This window comes from Sapajus apella, unplaced genomic scaffold, assembly GCF_009761245.1.
Source record: "Sapajus apella isolate SASKATOON/1434 unplaced genomic scaffold, GSC_monkey_1.0 scaffold30, whole genome shotgun sequence".
Taxonomy (NCBI): domain Eukaryota; kingdom Metazoa; phylum Chordata; class Mammalia; order Primates; family Cebidae; genus Sapajus; species Sapajus apella.
The window spans coordinates 7,885,124-7,911,188 of record NW_022436970.1 but is presented as its reverse complement, the minus strand read 5'-3'; the positions used below and the strand labels follow the sequence as shown (position 1 = coordinate 7,911,188).

The 26,065-nt window shown below is 40.2% G+C and overlaps 1 protein-coding gene and 1 long non-coding RNA gene across 7 annotated transcripts in view; both read left to right on the top strand.

Moving 5' to 3' along the window:
- PIGN (phosphatidylinositol glycan anchor biosynthesis class N) overlaps positions 1 to 5,888 on the top strand; it is a 143,156-nt gene extending 137,268 nt beyond the window's left edge. For all 5 annotated transcript variants that reach the window (XM_032293665.1, XM_032293663.1, XM_032293662.1 and 2 more), the window contains one exon: positions 4,137 to 5,888. In XM_032293665.1, the coding sequence (XP_032149556.1) occupies positions 4,137 to 4,260 (124 nt within the window). In that variant the 3' untranslated portion in view covers positions 4,261 to 5,888. The remainder of the gene's footprint in view (positions 1 to 4,136) is intronic.
- A 7,313-nt stretch (positions 5,889 to 13,201) lies between these two features.
- Positions 13,202 to 25,645, top strand: LOC116561747. Of its 2 annotated transcripts, none has more exons than XR_004273584.1 (3): positions 13,202 to 13,595; positions 22,128 to 22,319; positions 24,220 to 25,645. It is a non-coding gene; the product is annotated as an uncharacterized LOC116561747 (long non-coding RNA). The 2 variants fall into 2 exon arrangements; XR_004273585.1 differs by having other exon boundaries at positions 22,128 to 22,494.
- The last annotated feature ends 420 nt before the right edge of the window (positions 25,646 to 26,065 follow it).

The following is a 26,065-nucleotide window of genomic DNA, read 5'->3' as shown; positions in this document are numbered from 1 at the left end:
ATGAGACCTTAGAGATACAATGGGGAAAGAGATAAAAATTATGGTCCTTGCTTCCACAGAGCTTTCAGGCTAGGGTAGAGGTCAGCAACCTATGCCCTTTAGGCAAATCCAGCCCACTTCTTGTTTTTGTACAGCCTATGAACTAAAAAAAAATTTTTTTTTTAATTAAACATTTATTTTAACATTATTATAGATTCACATGAGGTTGTAAGAAAGAATACAGAGAGATCTTCTATACCCTCTACCTGGTTTCCACCCAGAGGTAACTTTATGCAAAACTATAAAATAACATAGTATAACCAGGATGTTGACATTGAAAACTGTCAAAAGACAGAACATTTCTATCAGCACAAGGATCCTTCATGTTGCCCTTTCATAGCCCAGACACTTCCCTCCCACCCAGACACCCTCCTAACCCCTGGAAACATTTAATGTTTTCAGTTTCTATAGTTGTTACTTCATAAATGTGACATAAAGTAAATCATATAGTATGTAACGTTTTGGAGTTAGCATTTTTTTCACTTTCAGAGTAATTCTCTGGTGATTCATTGAGTTTGTTGCGTTTATTTCAGTAGTTCGTTACTTTTTATTGTTGAGTACATCCATGGTATGGATGTGCCACAGTGTGTTTAATCATTCACCTGTTGAAGGATATCAAGGTTATTTCAAGGGTTTGGCTATTAGGAATCAAGAAAGATCTTATAAGCATTCTTATGAACATTTTTTTCCCTCTGGCATGGATGCTGAGAATCATATTTGCTGAGTCTTATAGTAGTTGCATGCTGAGTTTTAAAAGAAACTGCCAGCAGACTGGTTGTGCCAGAGACTATCAATCCAGTTTCTCTACATCCTTGCCAGCATTTGATGTTGTCACTGTTTTTTATTTTAGCTATTCAAGTGGGTGTGTACTGATATCTCATTTTGGCTTCAACTCACGTAATGGTTAATGATACTGAACATTTTTTCATCTGTTTATTTACTATCTGTTTACCCTCTTTGATGAAATGTCTGTTCATGTCTTTTGATCATTTTCTAATTGAGTTGTTTCTGGGTTTTTTTAATGTTGAGTTTTGAGAATTTATTCTATATTCTGTTCTAGGAAATAGTCCTTTGTGGGTGAATGCAGTGGCTCACACCTGTAGTCCCAACACTTTGGGAGGCCAACTCAGGCAGATTACTTGAGCCCAAGAGTTCAAGACCAGCCTGGGTAACATGGCAAGACCCCATCTCCCAGAAAATACAAAGATTAGATGGGTGTGATTGTACATACCTGTGGTCTCAGCTACTCAGGAGGCTGAGGTGGGAGGATCACTTGAGCCACGGGAGGTCAAAGCTACAGTGAGCTGTGATCATACCTCTACACTCCAGCCTGGGTGACAGAGCAAGGCCCTGTCTCAAAAAAAAAAAAAAAAAATCTTTTGTTGAATGTATGGCTTGCAAGTATTTTCTCCCAGTCTGTGACTTAGCTATTTACCCTCTTAACAGGGCCTTTCACAGAACAAAAGATTTTTTTTTATTTTGATGAAGCCCAATTTATCAGATTTACTTTTTTAGATTGTGCTTTCTTTTTGTGTTAAGACTAAGAACTCTTTGGCTAGTTCCAGATCCCAAAGATTTTTTTCTAAAATGTTCATATTTTTACATTTTACTTTTAAGTCCATGATCCATTTTAGTTAATTTTTGTAAATAGCATGAGACTCATAGAGTGTGGTGATATCAGGTATATGGTTTGCACTCCTTCGAGGGGATGGGTGCAGATTTGCATGGGCCTACTTCCCTGTCAGCGCTTGCCTTAGCTGTGTCCCATAAACTGTGATATGTTGGTTTTAAAATTTTTATTACATTCAATCTGTTCTTTTATTTCTCTTGAAACTTCATCTTTGACCCATGGATTATTTACGGTTGTGTTGTTTAGTTTCCAAGTGTTTGGTAATATATCTGTTATCTATTGTTGATTTCTAGTTGGATTCCATTGTGGTCAGAGAAGGCACTCTGTGTGATTTCATTTCTTTTAAATTTGTTGAGGTTTGTTTTATGTCCCAGAATATGGTCTACCTTGGTATGTATGGGCGCTTGAAAAGAGCATGTATTCTACCGTTGTTGGGTGGAGTGTTTTATGATTGTGAATTAAATCCTGTTGTTTGATAATGTTGAGTTCTTCTGTATCCTTGCTGACTTTCAGTGTTGTTCTATCAATTTTTGAGAAAAGGATATCTTTGCTCTGAAGTCTGTTTTCCCTGAAGTTTTTTTTAATCTGATATTAACATAGCTGCTCCTTTTTTAAAATTAATGTTTGCATGATGTTTCCTTCATAATTGAAGTACCTTTTAGGCAGCATGTAGTTTGGTCATTTTTTTTATTCTCTTCTACCAATCTGTGTTTTTAGTTGGTGTATTTAGACTATTCACATTGAATGTAGTTATTGATATGTTAGAGCTTCAGTCTGCCATTTTGTTTTTTGTTTATTTGTTTGTTTTCTGTTTGTTCTCTGTGTTTTGTGTTTCTTGCCATCTGGTATGTGACTTGAACATTTTATGGAATTATTTTTATTTATCTGTGGCGTTTTCACTGTATCTCTTTGTATGGCTTTTTAAGTTATTGCTTTAGGTATTACAGTAGACTGGGAAGGATAGAGGGTCTCTTTGCCTCCCATGTGACCTCCACTAATAACATGGTCAGGGAAGGAATGGCCTTTCTACCTTTGAATAGAGGTGGAATTCCTGGCTCTCCACTAGACCTCTTTTAACGTGACTCCATTGAAGATGGCGAGGGACCTAATTACTGCTTCATGGAGCTGGAAGGCCAGGCTTCCCACATGATGTCCACTGACATCCGCCAGGTATGAACAAAAGTACCATCTACCCTCCTCAGCCTTCCCTGACACCATGACAGTGGAGGGGAGGGCATAGGTCGGGTCTTAGAGTGCCCCTTTATAGCCTGGTGAGGATGGAAGTCTGGGCTCCCCACTCAGCCTATGCTAGAATAGGTCGGGGTGGAGGCACATTTTTTCTGTGGTGTTTGGCTGAAATAGATCAGTTAATACCTAAACAGTTTCTATCTTTTAGGGCTGCCCCTTTCCTTGTCTGTCCCTTGCTAGAGAGAATAAGCTCTTGTAGTGGTGTATGGTTTTTTTTTTTTGTTTTTTTTTTTCGTCTGTGCTCAGTGGCATTTCCAGGTTGCTGGTGTCTTCTTACAAGTCTGTATATGTGAGTCAAAAGAAAATTCAGAGAATTCTTTGGGTACCAAGATCACTGACCAGTCTGCCTTCTTTCCAGCATCTGGAGTATTTTTGTGTTTGATTTATAATGTTCAACATTTTTAGTTGTATAGTCAGCTCTCTGTATCCTCAGGTTCCACATCATGGATTCAGCCAGCTAGGGATTGAACATATTTTTTAATTGCATCTTTACTGAACATGTACAGACTTTCTGTCCTTGCTATTATTCCCTAAACAATACCATGTAACAAAAGAAATCTAGAGATGATCTAAAGAAGCAGTCCCCAACCTTTTTGGCACCAGGGAATGGTTTCATGGAAAACAGTTTTTCCACACACTGCTACGTATGGGAGGATAAGAGATGGTTTTGGGATGAAACTGTTCCACCTCAGATCATCAGGCAGGCATTCATTAGAGTTTCATAAGGAGTGCACAACCTAAATCCCTCACAGGCGCCGTTCACAATAGGGTTTGTGCTTCTCTGAGAATCTAATGCTATCGCTGATCTGACAGGAGGCCGAGCTCAGGCAGTAATGCTCTCTGGTCTACCGCTCACCTTCTGCTTTGCAACTGGTTCCTAGCAGGCCACAGAATGGTGCCAGTGCACTGCCCAAGGGTTGGGGACCCCTGATCTAAAGTATACAGGAGGATGTGCATAGCTCACATGCAAATACGACACCATTTTATATCAGGGACTTGAGCATTCAAGGATTTGGGTATTCGTGGAAGGTCCTGAAACCAGTCCACTGCAGACACCAATGGACAGCTATATGTAGCAGGAGGAATAGGGGAAAGGACACCTGCTCCAGCTCCTGAAAGAGGAAGCTTTCATCTGTCCATTTAAAACCATTCAGAGGAATCTCGTGCTTTTTCTCACTTGTGTTCTCTCTGCCTGTAACATCTTTGTCTCCTTTTCCAGCATCAGCCACTATGTAATTGTCATGTCCATGACCATCTTTTTGGTGTTCCTCAATGGCCTGGCCCAGCTGCTCACAACAAAGAAACTCAGATTATGTGGCAAACCCAAAAGTCACTTGATGTGATGTTGCTGAAACACCATTCAGCATCTGGATCCTGATTCTCCTTTTAAACTAAAATCTCATCAAGGATTCAATCAGAAGATGAGTATTAATGTATAATATATTCTACTCCTGTAAGGACAATTGTATTAGGAATTCTGAATTGACAGGTTATCTGGAACAAAGGAGCTTCTTTTCTTTCTTCCAGGTTTTGCAGGCATGAAATAATTATTGTATCTGTGGAAAAGCATAGGAAGGCATTCTTCATTTTCATTTTTTTCCTTTGGCTGGCAGCTTTTCCTAGTGATGTTTAGAGCACCTGCAACAATCTGGTCCCCAACCACACAACTTCCCACATACCCAAAGGAGAACATATGCCTGTGGGGGCAGTGCTGATGGCATCTAGGATCATTGCCGTGGCTGAACTGGAAGGAAATCACCAGGTGGCACCATAAATATTTATCAGCTTTCAGCACTGGTTTTGTGAGACAATCAGGGTGTATTATTTCAAATTTGCTAAAGCTTGAGTAGAAAAAATGTTTGCAGGTATTTGTCATGTTCCTTTAGTATGCAATAATACTGTCTTATCCTTTTTAATGCTATTTCTAGGATTTTCCTAGTCAACCAGCTACATGCATGTCTAACCTTCACTTTTTTTTCACTTCTGGATTTTCATGGAATTTTGAATGATACAAAAGTAGAGAATGCTTATTATTTTTGTCTTATACATAGGAAAAAATTAAAAGAAATAGTTTTTAATTGTAGGTTCAACATCTGTTACTCCTGTAGCTTTTTCATATATTGTTTTTTCCTTTTAATTTCTTTTTACTATCATCTATTATTTTAACAGGATTTTAAAAATCAATGGTTAAACTTTCTGACAATATCGTAAGAATTCATATTAAAGTTGTTATTCTTTGTGGTTGTGAGATTCTAGCCCAGAGGCCTAAAATCTCTTCAGCAAATTAGATTTCCATTTGTGAACAACTTCTAATGGGCAAATTTTTTTCAGAGTAGTTTTTATTTGGATTGTCCATAAAATTCCCCTTATGTATCCCTGTGGAGTTGGCCTTTTGTCCGTGATGTGCCAGTAGCTTTTGGCCGATGCTAAGCTTTCCTGGTATGTGCCCTATTTTTAAAAAGTAATTGCTTTCGAATTAAGTTATAGCATTACTAATTCACATTAATGACTAGGAAACCCTCTACAGTTTACTAGATTTTTCAAATTGGCAGGGAGTGAATAAATACAATTTAAAAGAGTCAGAAATCAGTTTGGCAAAGAGTACTTTCTTAATTTCAATTTATGATGAAGTATAGTTATAATTTATTTGTAATACTACTTTATGGTATAGCAGTGAAAGAATTATAGTATAAAAAAGAGATATTAATGTTTTATGAAATCTCATGCATCAGTTCATAGTGTTTATCCAACTGAACAACTAGGAAGCTGTGGTAGCGAACATTGAAATTGATGGAACAGGAATGATGGACTTTCATATTACCTGAAAGGATTTTTTTTATTAGTTTTTTTCACACATCAGAGAACACTGACTGTATAAATACTTACCACTTACCTCTTTATGTAGTTTGGTTTTTCATCCTTTCCCAAATTTTTATATAATTAATATTTCATTACAACATTGTAAAATGTGCTCAGTTTTTTTATCTTTATTTTGCTCTTTGAAGCATGTCTTTTTCTTAATTTTGTCCTTTCAGATTAGTGAGTCTATAGAATAGGTTGAACTTCCTTCTGATGGTATCGTAGAGTTTGTGTTGCGTGCCTGCAGCTCGGGCTTGCCAGCTGCACCGTAACTGGCCCCTTCAGACTCACGTGGGAACAGGCCCTTTCTGTTGCAGTTTCTAAGGTATCTTTAAATGTTTTGAAATGCATATTTTTATATTGAAAAACAGAGAACAAAGAAACAAGAGTTAGGGAAAAAGTAATTCTACTTAAGGTATTTATTTTTTCATTCTACCTATGCCATACATTTCCCAATCAAGACTTAGGACATTTGATGATTACTAGTGTTTAAATTAAGAATTGTTATAAGAATTAAAATGGGCAGAACAAATTGTGAAAATATTGAACCAAAAAAAGGCCATGCTGTAATCTTAGAGGGCCCATGAATAAATCTTAGAGGGAACCCTAAGACTTCAGGAAATGACTGCAGCTTGTGTGTCATTTCCCAATATGTTAACTATTATATTTAGTGTACACTATTTAGAATACAAAATGCATTTTTATTTTTTAGGAAAATAATGTTATAAATGATAACATATTTTCATTGTAATGTGTTCAAAATTATTTATTAATGATGGAGCTGAATTAGAAAAGCTCCTCATTCCTTATAATACTGTTTCTTAGGAAAAATTGTTACAAATTTCAGCCAACTCAGATATTAAGAACATCAATGTCAACCCTCCTCCCCTCCTGCTGCCTTTATATACTTGTTTTGATAGACATGGGGCTCCTTTTCTCCTCCTTTTTGACATTTAACTGTGCCAGTAAAAACATGATTTCTGATGCAGCTGGCCTAGAAGGAATGAAGGAGATGCATGGGTGTGGTCTCTAGGACAGGCGTAGCTGCTGCAGAGCTTCCCTGTGCTTGGGAGAACCTAGGGTGCTCCCATATTCACACTAGATGCTGTCTTGGGACTGAAGAGAATGGAGCTAAATCAACTCTGTCATTTGGAGAAGACCCCCTTCGACCAGTTCTGAGAACTCTTTTCTTTAAGAGACCAGAGGTAACTTGGTCATTTCTCACCTTTTCATAATTGTTCTTTTTATGTTGACATTCCCCTTACTGTATTTAAAATGCTTCAGAGCATTAATGATTGTTATGCTGTGTGCTTTCAGTATGATGGTAATATCTTTTTAGCATTTTCCCATTTCTGTATCAGCATGGCTTTTTGTTTTGCTTTTTTTGTTTTTGTTTTGAGACAGGGTCTTACTCTTGCTCAGGCTAGAATGCAGTGGCATGGTCTCAGCTCACTGCAACGTCTGCCTCCTGGGCTCAAGTGATCCTCCCACCTCAGCCTCCTGAGTAGCTGGAACTACAGGCACATGCCCCCACACCTAGCTAATTTTTTAAAATTTTTTTGATGGATACAGGGTTTTACTATGTTGTCCAGGCTGCAGCATTTTTTTTTTTTAAAAAAGACTGGGATTTCTTTATAATGCTTTGTCATTTAAAAAAAATGAAAAGGAAACATTAATTATCAAAATGTTCTTTAATTGGCCTCAAAGGCCTAGATCTAGAATTATTATTACCCTTGGGTAAACTCATGAAAAGTACTTAATATTCATTCTATAAAGAAACAAAAAGAACCTTTGAGATGTGTCGTTATTCATTTCTTTGGGTACACTAAAACGGATTACAGTTATTATTCAACTTTCTGTCTTTAGAATTGCAGCATTTATTTGCCACACAGCAGCATTTCTCAGAGTTTGTCCCTTAGAACATTGATTCCTTGTAATATAAATAAATGTCATAATAAAAAGAATTGTTTGTTTGTTTGTTTGTCTGTTTGTTTGTTGAAACAGAGTCTTGCTCTGTTGCCCAGGCTGGAATGCAATGGCCCTATCTCAGCTCACTGCAGCCTCTACCTCCTCAAGCGATTCTCCTGCTTCAGCCTCCTGAGTAGCTGGGGTTACCGGCGCCCACCACCATGTATGGCTAATTTTTTAATTTTTAGTTGTGACAAGGTTTCACCATGTTGATCAGGCTGGTCTTGAACTCCTGACCTCAAGCAATCCACCCACCTCGGCCTCCCAAAGTGCTGGGATTATACGCCTGAGCTACCTTGCCCAGCCAAAAAGAGTTTCTTAATTAAACATATTTGAGAAACATCTAGTCAAACCACCTTAAATAGATGCATTTACTTTAGTTTTAAGGGAATTTAACTTGTGATGTGTGTTTTGAAGGCAGGAAGATAGCATTATGCCAAAAGTTTCCACTTCCTTGACAGCAGACCCTATCTTAGTTTCTTTCCCGATTGGTAAACATAAGAAATGTTTCCAGGCCGGGCTTAGTGGCTCACTCCTATAATTCCAGCACTTTGGGAGGCCAAAGTGGGTGGATCACTTGAGGTCAAGAGTTCGAGACCAGCCTGGCCAAGATGGCAAAATCCCATGTCTACTAAAAATACACACACACACACACACACACAAAAAAAAAAGCCTGACAGTAAAGCAGACTCCTGTAATCCCAGTTACTCAGAAGCCTGAGGCACGAGAATTGCTTGAACTTGGGAGACAGAGGTTGCAGTGAGCCAAGATCGTGCCACTGCACTCCAGCCTGGGCAACAAAGCAAGACTCTGCCTCAAAAAGAAATGTCTCCATATACTTTTACACTAAAACCTCAATTTGTCATAGTTTTGAAAATAGAGTATTGTATACTTGATTGAATTTTTTTTCCTGAGAACTAGAATACCATTTTTACTGTAACCCTCAATGTGAGAAAACTTTACAATTTCCTGCAACTTTTCCTGCCTCTGTATAAGTTATACCTGCCATCATTTAGTCTTTTATATGGGAAAGGCCACTGCTACCAGACTGCATCCAGTTCATCACAGCTCATTGTGCAGCCCTGTTGAAGTTTAGACTAAGGCTTTATACCTTATGTTTTATATCTTTTACTTGAAAAATAAATTTACACCAAATTTTAACTTGTTTTCTTATGATTTCACGTTGTAGAAGGTGATTAGTAGTTACATTTTTTATAATCGTTTGTTATTTAAAAACATTGTAAAAAGAAAACATCAATTATCAAGATTTCCTTTAATTGGCCTTAAAGGGCTAAAATCTAAAATTATTGTTACTCTTGGGTAAATTCATGAAAAGATAAATTCTTTTTACACAAGAATTTAATTATCTTGACTGGTATCAAATACCAATTGCATCAAACATCAATGATTCCATTAATTTTTTTAAGTTGTTTTTACTTTAAGTAGATAATATTCAGTGAATTTGAGTAATATGATTAACGAAGGGACCAACAAAGGTAATTGTCAATCTTACAGATATAAACTTTTACCTAGAATATCTCAATATTAGTAGAACATCTAGGAATAGTTGGTCAACATTTTAAAATCTCCTCTCCTTGCTGGTGAGCAGTAATATTCTTTTTTTTTTTTTTTTTTTTTTTGAGACAGTTTCACTCTTGTTACCCAGGCTGGAGTGCAATGGCAAGATGTTGGCTCACCGCAACCTCCACCTCCTGGGTTCAGGCAATTCTCCTGCCTCAGCCCCCTGAGTAGCTGGGATTACAGACATGTGCCACCATGCCCAGCTGATTTTTTGTATTTTTAGTAGAGACGGGGTTTCATCATGTTGACCAGGATGGTCTCGATCTCTTGACCTTGTGATCCACCCGCCTCGGCCTCCCAAAGTGCTGGGATTACAGGCGTGAGCCACCGTGCCCAGCCCGAGAAGTAATATTCTTAAAGTTAGAAACCATACAATTAAATTCCAGTTTACCTGATACAGGTTTGCTTGTCATGTCCTATCGATATGTCATGTTATTGTGATTGGTTTTATTTTATAAAAAAAAAAACTAATCGTAGCACAGCCAGGTGATCTACGTGAACATCAACAGTGATAAGTTACGTTGACAGCATGCACCCTGGATACATGATGAGAGTGGCACTTTACCTATATGGACTTCCTCCCCAACACTCCTAAACCCAGTCTAATCATGAGAAAAACAGACAAATCTCAATATAGGAAGGAACATTTGACAAAATACCTGGTGAGTACTCTTCAAAACTGCCAAGGTCATCAAAAACAAGAAAAGGCTGAGGAACCGTCAGAGCCTGGAGAAGCCTATGGAGAAGATGCGGCACCCTGGGTGCCTGACACAAAAAAGGACCTCAGGTACAAACTAAGGAAATCTGATAAAGTATGGACTGTAGTTAATAAAATATCAATATTGGTTCGTTAATTGTGAAAAGTGTGCCTTAGTAATTAGTTATCATTAGGTGTTACTAATAAGAGAAATTGGGTGAGGGAGTGTGTGGGAACCTTCTGTACAAATTTTGCAGAGTTTCTATAAAACTATTGTAAAATAACAAGATTATTTAAAATTGTATTTATAATGTTATATTTAAAAATTTTTACTATATACACATAATTTTACATAAATGCATTGGAAGTATAATAAAGGAGAAGCAGAGGATTAAAGGGGTGGTTCAGCGGTTTTTTCTGTTTTTGTTATTTCTCCTGAGTTTTCTCTCTGCTCTTTTACTTCTGTTACTCCCCTCTGAGTCGTGGTAGAGCCCAATATGTGTAGCACTTTTCTTCTTGGATTACTTTCCATCAATTATTGAGGCAATTATTGTGTTTTTTGGGTTTTTTGAGACAGGGTCTCTCTCTGTCACACAGGCTGGAGTGCAGCGGCACAGTCATGGCCCACTGCTGCCTTGACCTCCCGGGTTCAAGCAACCCTCTTACCTACGCCTCCTGAATAGCTGAAACCACAGGCTAATTTTTAAATGTTTTATAGAGACAGGGTCTCACAATGGTGCCCAAGATGGTCTTGAATTCCTGGGCTCAAGCAGTCTGCCCCTTGGCTTCCCAAAGTGTTGGGATTAGAGGTGTGAGCCACTGTGCCTGGCTAATTATTATATTCAACATAAATCTCATGTGAGTGTGTAGTGCTCAGCAGGGCCTTTGTTTGGCATTTCCTCTTCCTGAGGTAACCTGAGGTAACAGAAACATTGCTAACCTTCTGCTTCTGGCAGGAGCTAACATTTTTTTATGACCCTTCTCACCACATTTGGCGAGTTTAGGGATGCACATCTGACCCAAGCCAGACCAATCTGAGTTTGCAAGATTTTCAAGCTGGAACTGAAAGTTTCTAAGATTCAAAGTTTCAGAGCTGCTGTTTGCCAAGTTTAATTAAGTGAGATATTCTAGTAACCTTCCAATAAGTAATCTGTTTAAAAAGGGATGGGAGATTGAATTCACTGATAGCTCTAAGAACACTGTGGATTATGAGAAGTCCAAAACTCCACTTAAAATGTTAATTTTTGTACCTGCTTTTTACCTTCTGCTAAGTTGGAATTGAAGGGGCAGAATAGTTCCATGAAAACCGGTTCAGACTTTATCCCTCCAATTCACAATGCTACTTTCATGCCTGATCTTAGAAAATGTTTAAGTGCCCGGTTTTGGTATTATGTAGTAAAAACAGAAATTTAAAAATCTTAGCTTTGCATAGCCTCTATCCCCAAGAGAGCTCTTACATATTCATTCCTCCAAAACAAAACACAAATTTTCTCATAGGTGCTACTGGAGAAACAGTAGCACAAATAATCCCTACGGAGAACCTGCCATGTGCCAAGTCCTTTGGCACGGCTTTACATTCATGATCTCATGTAATTGGTTATTGCAACCACTTGTGCAAGGCCAGACTGGCTTCCAGGCTGTCAAGAAGAATGTGAGACTCTGCTCCAGTTTGATTTTTCTTCAGTAAAAGCAACAAACACTGGAAAGATAGTAAAGAGAGAATAATACATAGGTGGTTTCGCCCTCCCCTCAGAGGTGTCTCCAGCTCACCTTGCCTCAAAATTGGGGCTTTTAGAAGCCCAGGGAGAACGATATGCCCAGTAGAGCAGAGGAACACAGAGCATGGGCCCGCTGCCCTCAGTGCTCACAGCCACGGCAGCATTACCAAACAACTTACATCATCGTGAGAGGCAGTGGCTGTGCTGCTGAGGAGGGCCAGCTTCACTATGCCTTTACATCCCTGCTTTGTCTGCACTATGGGGCCCTGGGCCGTTCCACCTGGGCCCACTGAGGGGCTTTCATGTGGACAGGCACAGCCATGGCCCACACAACACCAACGAAGGTGGATATTAGCTTTATTTTCCAGATAAGAAAACTAAAGTTTAGGAGACTAAATGAATGTCCCCAAGTCCTCCATTTGGCAAGTTGATTTGCTAGTCAACTCAGAGCTAATTTCAGTCTAAGTCTGAAGCTAAAACTTTTAATCACTAGCTCCTTTAGGGGTATACAACTGCTTCCTTGGGGACGCCGGAACAGTAGTCCACACAGAGGATAGCACTTGGAAACAAATGCATTTATATTTTGCTTAGGTCACATGAGTGGAATTACATAGATGATGACAGCAGTAGTCTTAATGTGCAGGTCAGTGGCATGAATTAAAATAACCCATTGCATTAATCAGCAAATAATTCAATATCCTCTCCTAGTCAAGCAGAGTTCAGATACAAAGTATAAGACATCAGCCCTGCCCTTGAAGAGCTTGCGGTGTAATTGAGGAGATAATAATTACACTGGCAGATAATATTTTCTGAGTGCTTCCTCTGTGCTAGCTGGTTGGCCTCAAATCCCTTACATGTCCCAGCTCAAGGAAGACCAGCACTGAAAGACATGGGCAGTTGAATGCTGAATGGCCAGACACAGACAAAAAGCACTTTCAATGACAGGTTAACATACCAGTTAGCATCTGCTAAGATAAGGATTGTTTAAGGGCCTGTGGCAGTAATATTTCAGGCACTCCTCCTGAAATGCAGTGTCCTAACTAGCAGTTGAAATAAAAGAAGGCATAATATGGTCATTGAGAACCAGTAGAATGAAACTAGCCCTGTGGACAGCTTCATGGCCCCTAGTTTAGAATCTCTCCATCATTTCCTGGCTTCATAAACCATTTGTTAGGTAAGAAGTTCAAGGACTGAAATATTCAGAGGAAAAACAACATAATCCATGGTTCATATGTGTTCTACTTGTGGCAAGCATTACTAGTTACCTACCCAGTATCCACTCTCCTTTTTTACCATCAGGGCCCTGATTTGTTTATCAGAAATATGCCCAGAGTCCAGCAGGGTGGCATACACCTATAGTCCCACCTACTCTGGAGGCTGAGGCAAGAGGATTGCTTAAGCCCAGGAGTTCAAGGACAGCCTGGGAAACATAATGAGACCACATCTCTTAAAAAAAAATCTTTTTATTTTTTTTTTAAAAGAAGTAGTATGCTGGGATTAAAACAAACAAACAAACAAACAAAAAACCCTCCTTTGCAATGAGGCATGCCAATGCAATGCAACTCTTGCCAATTACGTATACACAGAAGTCCCTGGGTGGAGCTTCTGGAAAACTCAACGTAGCTGATGTTCCTTCTTGCCTGTTGCCTTTTCCTCCTTCTGTATCTGAAATGTAGGCATGCCACTGGAGGTGGAGCAGTTTTGCAACTAGGAAAATGCATTTGAAAATGAAACTACCTGGAAAGGAAGGCTTAGCTGGAAGATGAAAGATGACTGAGTCCATGGTAGAATCCCTTAGCTGCTCACCATACCATCCCAGGACAGTTTACCTCTAGCTTCCGGATACGTGAGAAAAGTAAAGCCTTTTTTGGTTAAGTACTCTAAATCTGATGATCTTTATGTTCCTGACATACTTGATGAAATTAGAAATATAAGTACTTGTTAACAATAAATTAAGTTTCTTAAATAAGGCCTTCTGGAAAAAAAAAAAAGAAAAAAACATGATTGAACTGTCTGGTTTCCCAGGGGAACAAACACCACAGCTGCAGGAATTTAAATATTATGATGTTGAGTTACATTGTTTTATTCAGAGATGGCCATAATCAAAGCATTGGTTTGAGGTCTTAGTTGAACTTTATATATAATTATACAAAAATCAGTAGATGAATTGCTATTGCTTATCTTTGGGGTGCATTTTTATATTAGTCTGTTCTCATTCAGCGAATACAGACATACCTGAGACTGGGTAATTTACAAAGGAAAACGGTTTAATGCACTCACTGTTCCGCTTGGCTGGGGAGGCCTCACAATCATGGTGGAAGGCAAGTGAGGAGCAAAGTCACATCTTACATGGTGACAGGCAAAAAAAGCATGTGCAGGGAAACTCCCCTTTATAAAACCATCAGATTTCATGAGACTTATTCATCATGATGAGAACAGCACAGGAAAAGCCTGCCCCCATGATTTAATTACCTCACACATGGTCCTTCCTATGATATGTGGGGATTATTACAATTCAAGGTGAGATTTGGGTGGGGACACAGCCAAATCATATCGTTGCACTTTTGACCACTCCCAAATCTCATGTCCTCACATTTCAAAACCAATCATGCCTTCCCAACAATCCCCCAAAATCTTAACTCATTTCAGCGTTAACTCAAAAGTCCATAGTCGAAAGTCTTATCTGAGACAAGGGAAGTCCCTTCTGCATATGAGCCTGTAAAATAAAAAGCAAGTTAGTTACTTCCTAGATACAACAGGGGTACAGACATTGGGTAAATACACCTGATCCAAATGGGAGAAGTTGCCAAAATGAAGGAGCTACAGGCCTCATGCAAGTCTAAAATCCAAAGAGCCAGCAATTAAATCTTAAATCTTCAAAATAATCTCCCTTGACTCTACATCTCACATCCAGGTCACACTGATGCAAGAGATGGGCTCCACCCATGTGGCTTTGCAGGGTATAGCCCGTGCCCTGGCTGCTTTTGTGTGCTGGCATTGAGTGTCTGTGGCTTTTCCAGGTGCAAGGTGCAAGCTGTTGGTGGATCTGCCATTCTGTGGTCTGGAGGATGGTGGCCCTCTTAAAGCTCCACTAGGCAGTACACCAGTGGGGACTCTGTGTGGGGGCTCCAACCCCACATTTCTCTTCTGCACTGCCCTAGCAGAGATTCTGTATGAGGGCTCTGCCCCTGCAGCATACTTCTGCCTGGACATCCAGTTGTTTCCATAAATCCTCCAAAATCTAGGTGGAGGGTCCCAAACTTCTATTCTTGACTTCTGTGCACCCACAGGCTCAATACCACATGGTAGTTGCCAAGGCTTGGGGCTTCCACAGCTGAAGCCACAGCCCAAGCTATATGTTGGCCCCTTTCAGCCCCAGCTGGAGCAGCTGATATGCAGGACACAGCAGGGGGCTGCACACAGCAAGGGGGCCTTGGGCTTGGCCCAGGGAACCATTTTTCCCCCTAGGCCTCCAGGCCTGTGATGGGAGGAGCTGCCAATGAAGGTATCTGATATGCCCTGGAGATATTTTTTCCCATTGTCTTGGTGATTAACATTCAGCTCCTTGTTCATTATGCAAATTTCTGCAGCTGGCTTAAATTTCTCCCCAGAAACTGGGTTTTTCTTCTCTATTGCGTTGTTAGGCTGCACATTTGCCAAACTTTTATGCTATGCTTCCTCTTGAATGCTTTGCCACTTAGAAATTTCTTCCCCCAGATACCCTAAATCATCCTTCTTGAATTCAAAGTCCTACAGATCTCTAGACAGAAAATGCCACCATTCACTTTGCATAGCAATAGTGACCTTTACTCCAGCTCTGAACAAGTTCCTCATCTCCATCTGAGATGAGCAGCATTTGGTCAAAGCCATTCAACAAGTATCTAGGAAGTTCCAAACTTTCCCACACTTTTCTGTCTTCTTCTGTACAGTCTTCCAAACTGTTCCAACCTCTGTTACCTAGTTCCAAAGTTGCTTCCACATTTTTGGGTATCTTTACAGCAGCACCCCACTACCTGGTACCAATTTACTGTGTTAGTCCATTCTCATCCTGCTAATAAAGACATACCTGAGACTGTAATTTATAAAGGAAAGAGGTTTAATGGACTCACAGTTTGACATGGCTGGGGAGCCCTCACAATCATGGTGGAAGGCAAGTGAGGAGCAAAGTCACATCTTACATGGTGGCAGGCAAGAAAGAGTGTATGCAGAAGAACTCCCCTTTACAAAACCATCAGATCTTGTGAGACTTATTCATCATCATGAGAATAGCATGGGAAAAAGCTACCCCCTTGATTCAGTTACCTCCCACAAGGTCTCTACACAACACGTGGGGATTATTACCATTCAAAGTGAGATTTTGGTGGGGACACAGAGCCAAATCATATCAGTTTTCTTTTCAGATTATATATTTATACATAATATACAACAGTATATACAGTTATATTAACTTCATTGCTTAACTTTATTGAAAATTCATACAACCTAGCATGGATTTTCTTTTCTACCCTTTGTTGAACATTTTGTTGACTGAGCTGACTGGTTAGTTAATTACAAACAGTTGAACAGACTTTATAGATCAAACTTCTAGGTAGACATTTATACTCATATGGGCAAAAAATTATTAGATTCAGAAAACTAAACAAAACAAGAACACATTGGATTTCTAGCCATTCACCAATGGGGTGTATGGTTTTAAAATGTTTGCCATTTTATCCGTTGGTCCTCAGAACTAGAGCCCTGCCTCTTTCAAGGCTTTACCAGAAAAGGGAAACACAAAGGCATATTCAACCTAATTCTTGCCCTGAAGAAACTGATAATGCAATTTAGGAGGCAGAATTTATGCACTTTAGAATCACACAGACTTATCTGGGCTCTGCTTCTTATTAGTTGTGTGACCTTAGGCAAACCTCTCTGGGTCTCAACTGACTCATCTGTAATACTGTGATAATACTGCCTGCCCCATGACGTGTTTTTTGGTCTCATTGCACTCACGACTTAAATTAGATTAAAACATTAAATTGTATTAAATTTGTGTACAGGCTTCACCTCTGATTAAGCACATTAGCTTCTCAGTGCACTGCATAAGAAAGACTTAAAGTCTGGGTATAGATGATATAGCTATTGAATAAAGGCAGCATGTGATATTTGCCCTATGAGTAATACATGCAACAAGTACGCAGAGACTCAGAGAGAGAAAGCTTAGGAAAACTGATGTGCTGAGAAGGTCAGCAATTGAGAACGGGCTTGAGGGAAGAGTTCAAATAAGCACAGTTCTACAATGAAATACAGAACTTAGTTTATATTTAGAAGTAAAATATTTAATTCCATTGATCGCACACTTATAGATGTTAATGCTTAATGAACGTCTCAGCGTGTATCGGGCACTGAGCTAAACTTTAGAAGAATTAACTGATACAACCTATCATCAGTCACATTTATCAGGAAACTAAGATTCAGGTTAACTCGTCCAAGTCAAATAGCCAGGAAGTGGTAGAGTTTTTTTATTTCATACTGTTCAGTATGAGGCAGCCTTTTAAATCAGTATGTTTTCCTCTCAATCCAACTTCACAAATCCAGTGATTTTATGTAGACAAGCCATACTGTGGAGGTGTTATTGTGATTGTCAGCATTCTAACTTCTTATTTGAGTGGATCTCTGTTAAAGGGGTATTGGGGGAATGTAGTGCTCTGTCTCCTACTATAGAAGATGAAGGTGGCTCCACACAGTGGTCCTTGGCAGCCCAGCCAGGTCAGACACAATCTATGGCTTCCAAGGGAATTGTAGTGATGTTCCTTGCAGGTCCCCTTGGCTGTGTCCTCTGTGGTCCATCTTCCCTTGGTCCCCAACCATTTTCAAGCCTGCCCAGTTACTCTACAAGCCAATTGTATCCTAAAATCTTTTGTCTGCCAAGACCTTTAATTGGTATGCATACATCAAATGTGTTTGTCAGCGTTTAGTGTGATTTCTCATTATGGCTTTTAACAAAATTTTAATAAACAGTTATATAGCTCTTACAATATGCCAAGCACTGTTTTAAATGCGTTACAAGTACTAACCTATTTAATTCTTACAACAACCCTATGATGTAGGTATTATACTGTATTACAGATGGGAAAACTGAAACGCTGGATAATCAAAAATAGCTCAAGATCTCACAGCTAGTAAACAATGAAGCTTTTTAAAAAACATTTTAAATGGATAGTTTTCACAAACATTTAGTCTTGTCATCAGCATAAGAGCATCTGTAGAGTTTTGCTTCTGAAAATGCAATCACTGCAGCTAACCAGGTGGTGTGGAAACTAGACTTTTTCCATTGCATATAGATAATCAAGTATGAACAGTATACTTAGGAAAACATGCTCTTGAAGTTGACTCTGTGTGTGCAGTTGGCTTGGGGCACACTTGCACCAGATTTTTGACATTCACCTTTGAGGCATATGCCAGCTGTGTTCCAGATGGCATGTGAAGCAGAAGGATGCAGAGCTTTCCTCGTTTTTCTTTTAATCAGCATTAAAGAATGGAAGTAAATATTGGTTGTCTATTTTTAAGCAATTGAAGTTTTGTAAAGATGTGGAAGTCCACAATATACTTAGTATAGTGGTGTGAACTGTGGGCAGCCCAAAAGATCTCTCCATGTCCTACCCCCAGAATCTGTGAATGTGACCTTATTAGGAAAAAAGGAGTCTTTGCAGATAAAATGAAGGATGCTAGATGAACTCATCCTGGATTATCCAGGTGGTCCCTAGATACAATGGCAAATGTCCTTAAAAGGAACAGAAGAGAAGTCACAAGGATTAGGCCATGTGAAGCTGGAGGCTGAGAGTGATGCAGCCACATGCAAAGAACAACTGGAGCCACCAGAAGCTGGAAGAGGGGAGGAAGGATCCACCCCAAGATTCTTACAAGGGAGCATCACTCTACTAGTACCTGGAGATAGGACTTTGAAACTATGAAAGAATAAATTTCCATTGGTCAAGTCACTCGTTTTGTGATAATTTGCTATGGTAGCCACAGGAAATGAGCACATTTGGGGAGGTAAATTTTTTGCTTTTCTGATTGTTTAGTACTTTGACACCTACCACTCAAATCCTTACTGTAACAGGTTAGTTATCAAGACATGAACACAGAAAGGAAAAAAGTTCCCAAAGCTATCATTTTCCCTTTTTCTTTTGAATATTCTTTTTTGAAACAAAATTTGGACTGTGCTTGCATTTTTGGGGAGGATGGTCTTTGACCCCTTGGCTGCATCTGGGGGTACTCAGTGTAGATTTTTATGAAAGCTGTGCTCCTTCCTTGGGGCAGAGGATCGCTCAACTTTTCATTTCCCTTCAGAGAAAACTTCCATCTACTGAAATCCATTTCTGTGGACTCACAAGATTCATTCCTACTTTTTATTCCAAGAGTTCCTATAAATAGTTTCAAACAAATTTGTTCCATGATGTTTCCTCAGTTTTGGTTTATGAGATATGCATAAACATATGTGTATTAGTCTGTTCTCACGCTGCTAATAAAGACATACCCAAGACTAGGTAATTTATAAAGGAAAGAGCTTTAACTGACTCACAGTTCTACGTGGCTGGGGAGGCCTCACAATTGCGGCAGAAGGTGAATGAGGAGCAGTCATGTCTTAATTGGTGGCAGGCAATGTACAGGGGAATTCCCATTTATAAAACCATCAGATCTTGTGAGACTTACTTATTACCACGAGAGCTCTATGGGGAAAACCACCCCCATGATTCAATTATCTCCACCTGACCCTGCCTTTGGCATGTGGGAGTTACTACAATTCAAGGTGAGATTTGGGTGAAGACACAGCAAAACCATATCAATATGTGTCCACTTTTTAAGAGTTATATATTTTATTTAATTTAGAGATGGGGGTCTCACTATGTCCCCCAGACTGTACTCAAACTCCTGGGCTCAAGCCATCCTCCCACCTCAGCCTCGAGTAGCTGGGACCATCCTCAAGCCATCATCTCACCTCAGCACCTGAGTAGGTGTATGACATTGTGCCCTGCAAGAGTTATATATAACTTAGGACTTAGAAATCCCCAAAGGCACATGTAGTGCCACACAGCAATGAAAAAAATCATGATCCTTTTTCTTCATTTTGAAAGTGCAGATAATAGCACAAGCAATTTACTGGGCCACAAGTTTGAGTATCATAGTTCACCATGAAATGCGAATATAAAAATATCAGCACAATGTGAAGATAAAAATATCAGAACATAAACCTAAAGGTGGAGTTCATTACTCTTTAATGTCAAGATTGCTGATGGTTTGGCTTTTCTGGAACATTCCTGCCATATTTTGCTGGAAATATATAGAGCTCTGTGACTTTCCTTTTCCTTTTGATATTTTTGGCATTTATGTGTCTGAATCCAATTGAAATCAGGAAGTTGAAAACTTATGATAAACCCGGTTGTCCTTTTAACTGCTGCCCTCAGGGGCTTACTTGAGAAGTGCCTCATTCTCAGTAATTCTGTGACCTGATCCAGGATGCAAAAGAGAATTTCCCCCCAGGATCTCTCCGAGCGAGTCCTCTGAGTCCTGATCAAGATTTGGCGTAAGTTAGACATACCACCACAGGCGTCTGCAACAGGGCCTGGCACCATCACGAGAACATTCTGTGCATCTCAGAGTGAAGGCTTCGAGTGGCATTTCGCTTCTTAATCCCCCGAGTCTTATGTAATGCTAACTGACATTCTGGCTTATAAGATCTTATCTCATGTCAGTCTGAAGGCTGGAGCTGCTGTTCTAAATGTTTCCAGGGCCTTGGAGGCTGACCGAGCTCACCGGAGTCTGAGACAGGAGAATATTGAGAGGCGGACCTGTTATCCATCCCCTGGGTCTTCTCTGCATTTGAGAGCTTGTGTGGTGAGAGGCTCGCTCACGGGTCCTCTTATTTTATCTGGTAGACCTGCTCCTTCAGGATGCTACTAACATGAGGAAAAAAACTGTTGAGTCCTGGATCTGGTTTTATGAGTTTGACCCAGTACAATGAATGCTTTGATGTGAGCTGCAGATATATGTCACTCCTGCCGAGGAATTAGCTGAAGTTTAATGAAAGACCCGTATCTTCTCCTGCTAAGAGTTTTGTTCTGCTCTCTCTGTTCCCATTCCTAGTCTCCCTTCTCCCCTCCACCTCCCCACTTTTATCGTTGCTTTTCAGAGTGGCCATTGGAAGTTCTGGCCTTACTCCTGAATATATCCTGGGGCATAGCAGTCACCAGTACTGAATACCCTCTTCCCTTCCTCATTAAATTTTCCGATTGAGCCAGTTTAACTGGCTGTTGACAGTGCAAATATATCTCCAAGAAACGAAAGAAGTTTAATGTCCTTTCACTCACCCATCTACCCAACCATCCTTCCATCCCCCTTTTCTCTATAACTGCCTGAGCACTTGTGTCTCAGCTGTGAGGTTGGATTAGGGAAACTAAATTGGTTAGAGACCCTACATTGACCTTACAATCACATTCTTCTCAAGGTTTGCAGGTGGTGAGAAAGGCTGTCGGGAATATGAGAAAAAAAAGAGGGGGAAGATCCAAATGTTTCTCTGGATCAGTTTATCCAAAGGACAGAGAAAAATGAAAAGTAGTTTAAAGTCATCAAAAGATGGAACAGTCCTTCTTCTTCATCCTGTCACTTCTTCCTGTTCCTTCAAAACTGTATGGCCACACAGGATTCCATGGGAAGACGAAGAGATGGAAGGCACACAGAAGTGACTCTCGCTGGGCACCACTGGCCTCCATGTCCGCAGTCCAGTCGCTTTTCCCTGTCTGTGTTGTACTAGAACTCTCCACGGCCTTTGACTCTTGGGACCATTTTATATAATAGCTGTGCAACATCTGTGCTGTTTTTCATATGGAGAGTTGACAGCACTGATCTGCTTCAAACGACAAGCGTGTTGAATGGCTTTTTGGGAATTGTAGTAGTGTTGCTATCAGTGAAGACTGTTTCCCTTTCTTCCTCTGATGATGACTTCCTTACTTGGGAAGCAAACCCAAAACCTTATTCTTGTTAGCTCCGTATTCTAAGAAACTAAGAAAAGACAATTAAGCAGCTGCTATCAAAGGAACAATGCCATCTCTTAATCGGGAAAACTCCTGCAGCTTGGATCTACATGAAAATGTAGATCATTTCAAAGTGGCATTTTGCTCAGAACTGTTATTTTTTACAGCACAATGCTTTTCAATTTAAATAATTAGAATCATAATAGAGGCAAGAGGGAGTAGAAACATGCTTCTAAAAATTTTAAGCAGAAAATGTCTGAAGCTTTGTCAAGAAGATGATTCTTGCCGGCTACTGCCATACCAAATAATGGCATTTCTTTCCATTAAAATATTTTTAAAGCCTTCTTGTTTAAATTTCTTCTATTTCTTTTTAGAGCAGATGGTCTAAATGACCAAAGCCTGTGCCAAGACGGTTTGATTCATTCTTTCGGAGGAGCTGACACCTTGGAAGTGTAAACAGCTGGATGGCTCAGGAGAATAAAATCAGCTGAATTGCTCTGCTCTATCAGTGCTGTTGCAGATTTTTGTTGTCACAACCGGCAGAGAGACTTTCCCAGGAGGCTCAGGTATAGAAAGGCGTGAAGCACCTGAAAACTGTCAGCCATTCTTATCGTCTCTGCTGTCATTGTCCTGAGGAGCGAGGGGGAAGAGCTGGAAGTGGATTTGCCCGCCATTCGGCAGGGTATTTCATGTATTGTGAAATCCGGCGCTCGCAGCAGCCTTGCCGCAGGGGAGCACAGTGTAAGTGGTGATATTGGAATGTCTGTCTGCTGTTGGGGAAAAGGCACATTTACATAGAAATAAGGATTGATCACCTTACTTTTTTTTTTTTTTTTGAGACAGAGTCTCATTCTGTCACTCAGGCTGGAGTGCAGTGGCATGATCAGGGCTCACTGCTGCCTTGACCTCCCAGGCTCAAGTGATCTACCTCAGCCTCCCTAGTAGCTGGGATCACAATTGTATGCCACCACACCCAGCTAGAGTTCTCACTATCGTGAAAGGAAAATAAATCTTGGGGCCTCAAAATCACTAAGCTAAAAGTCAAGCTGGGCAAACCTGCCTCCCATTCTGCCTCCCTCTGCTCTCTGAGATAAATGCACATCTGGTCGCCTCTTCTGGAGAGGCGAATCGGAAACTCAAAAGAATGCAACCCTGTCTCTCATCTACCTACGACCTGGAAGCCCCCCCGCTGCGAGTTGTCCCACTTTTGCTTTGAGTTGTATAAAAGCAAACTGTGTTTTGACCACCTTGGGAACATGTTGTCAGGACCTCCTGAGGCTCTGTTCACGAGCGTGCGTCCTCAACCTTGGCAAAATAAACTTTCTAAATTGACTGAGACCTGCCTAGGTATTTGGGGTTCACAGTATGTTGCCCAGGTTGTTCTTGAACTCCTGGGCTCAAGTAATCTTCTCCCCTCAGCCTCATTTATTATTTATTTATGTATTTGAAATAGAGTCTCACCCTGTCATCCAGGCTGGAGTGCAGTGGCATGATCTCGGCCCACTGTAACTTCTGCCTCCCGGGTTCAAGTGATTCTTCTGCCTCAGCCTCCTGAGTAGCTGGAATTACAGGTGCCCACCACCACGCCCAACTAATTTTTATATTTTTAGTAGACAAGAGTTTACCATATTGGCCAGGCTAGTCTCGAACTCCTGACCTCAGGCGATCCACCTGCCTAGGCTTCCCAAAGTGCTGGGATTAAAGGCGTAAGCCACCATGCATGGCCCCTGTCAGCCTCCTTTAAAAGCTTGTCCCTCAGAGGATACATCCTTCTCAGGCCACAATGATTTGCACATTTGCAGGAGTCATGGCTCCACATTGTTCTGTGATGACTAAGGGGTCACCTCCTTCCTACTTCCCTGGAAACTTCTGATATGTCTGTCAAGTTCCCAAGGCAAATTCATTCTGGAATGTCTTTTGACAAGAGTGACAGTAGCAGAAGCAGAGTTAGGAAGGCTATTGGGGTTCTCCGTGTGAGGAAAGTACAGTGGGTACATTTTGAAGTAATAACAGACGTCAGACTTTATAAAACTGTTACCCCAGACAGTTTTTAAGTAGATTACTCTCCAGTTTGAAAGATCTGCTTTTTCAGAGAGGCCTGTAGGCTGCTATTTATCTTTGTTCTTGTGCCAGTATTAGTATAATTTGTCATTGGTTGGTTCTTGGGGCTGTAGAGTTGGTGGTAGTCAAACACAGAATGAAATTTTCACCTGTTCTTGAAATTCAAGGAGGGCTCAGATTGCTTAAATGTATGTCATTCTTTAGAACTTATAATACTGAGTCTTGTTCAAATTCGTTGCTCTGGTCTTTTTTATTGTGCCAACTTTCAGATTATCTGTTGAAAAGGGACATAGTGGCATTAACTGTATGTTTTTGTTTAAATACCAAATTCACATTTAGAGAAGCTAGAATGCTTCCTCAGTATCTAAGGATTCTGTGTAATTGTTTTTGTTTTTCCTTTAACAGAGATAAATTACTGAGTTCTTGTGGCATGCCACTCATACTGCAATGAATGTAAGGAATTTATAAACGAACAACTGAGCAATCACAATGTAAGTGATATAACAAATATATGTCCCTAGGGCTATGGGGGTTCAGGAGGGACACCAATAACTTCTGACAAGGTGCAGGGATTGGGTAGATTTCACAGCTGTGATATTGGATGTAGGTCTTGTTGTGGCAGTTTTTATTAACTTGGAGGAATTTAGGACCAGATACATGGGTAGCAACAATCTAGGTTAAAGACTAATGGAACTCAAATTCAAACAGGGGCAGCGGAGGTGTATTTGAAACTTTTGGGAGGCTTGTTGAATTGACTGCCTGTAGGGGCTGAGGGGGATGGAGGAGTCACAAGTGGTGGATATTCCTGCTTGAACACTGAGTAAATATGGGTACATTGGCTTAGGTAGGAAACCCAGGAGGAAAGGACATTTAGGGCACGATAATGAATTTTATTCTAGACATGGTCAATGTGAGGTGTCCAGATGCAATCCTGGGGGAATATCCAATGGAGGTTTGCATAGGCAAAACTTAGAAACAAGCTCTGTGCTGAACAGATACATACGGGAGTGCTAAGTGTGGCATGTAACATCTTTTGTGGAATAGTCCCTGGCTGTGCACCTAGCTTTATCTCTTGCTATTTACCTCTCTCGTTATGTTTGCCAAGTTTATTCAGCTACATGCAGCTGGATCCTCTCTCACTTCTGGTCTTTACATGTACCCTTAATTGTGCCTGAAACACCTATTCTCTGTAAATTGGCAGGGGTGGGGGGTGGGGAAGACCAAAAACAAAAGGAAACAAAATAACTGTCTCAGTGAAAAACTGACAAATACACTGGCTTATTCATATAGTGAAATACTATTCAATAGTTAACATGAAGGATTAGACCTTCATTTGGAACACAAAAGCCTAGTGTTGACTGAAAACAACCAAGTTGAACTGGCTATGTACAGCATGATACCATTTTTATGGTATTGAATACCATACAGGTGTAGCAAATATGTATATGAGTAGAAGAACTGACAACTTTGAACATGATAAACATGATGTGTCTCCATTTATTCAGATGTATTTTTATAGTCTTCAATAGAGATGTAACATTTTGGCATAGAAATCTTGTGCAATTTTATTACCATCCATTCCCAATCTCTCTCTTATTATCCATCATAGATGCAGACCAATGTTTCTTCCTCTGCTAGGGTTTCTCCTACTTGTACCACAAGAGTGGTTGAGGTTTTCTTCTTCATGTTTCCATGGCCCCTTTGAGAATAAAGGCAATATCTTATTCATGGTGACATTTCTGACTCTTCACCAAGGTATGGGATATAGATGATCATAATTAATATTTGTTTTTATTTTGTTTTGTTTTTATAGAGAAATCAGGTCTTGCTATGTTGCCCAGGTTGATCTGGAACACCCAGGTTGAAGTGATCCTCCCACTTCGGCCTTCCAAAGTGCTTGGATTACAGGTGTGAGTCACTGCACAGTCAGTAATATTTGAAGACAAGTGTTAGTTGAGCCATGAGAGTTAATGAGCTCTTCTAAAGGATGCATATAAAGGCAGCAAGAAATAAGGGAAGCTCTGACAAGTACCAAAATGTGGGGCTAAGGTTGGAGTTATAGAGCAAAAGAAAGTTGCGAAAAGGACTGAGGACTATAGAGAGGAGGAAAAAGAGGAGAATCAGGATTAAGGGGGAGAGAATTTCTAGAAGATTGTATAAATGGTATCAGATATCCTAGAGCAGCCAAGTGAGATGTGGTCTGGAGTTTCTACTGCTAGAGAAAATCAGTGGAACCCTCATGAGAACAGGG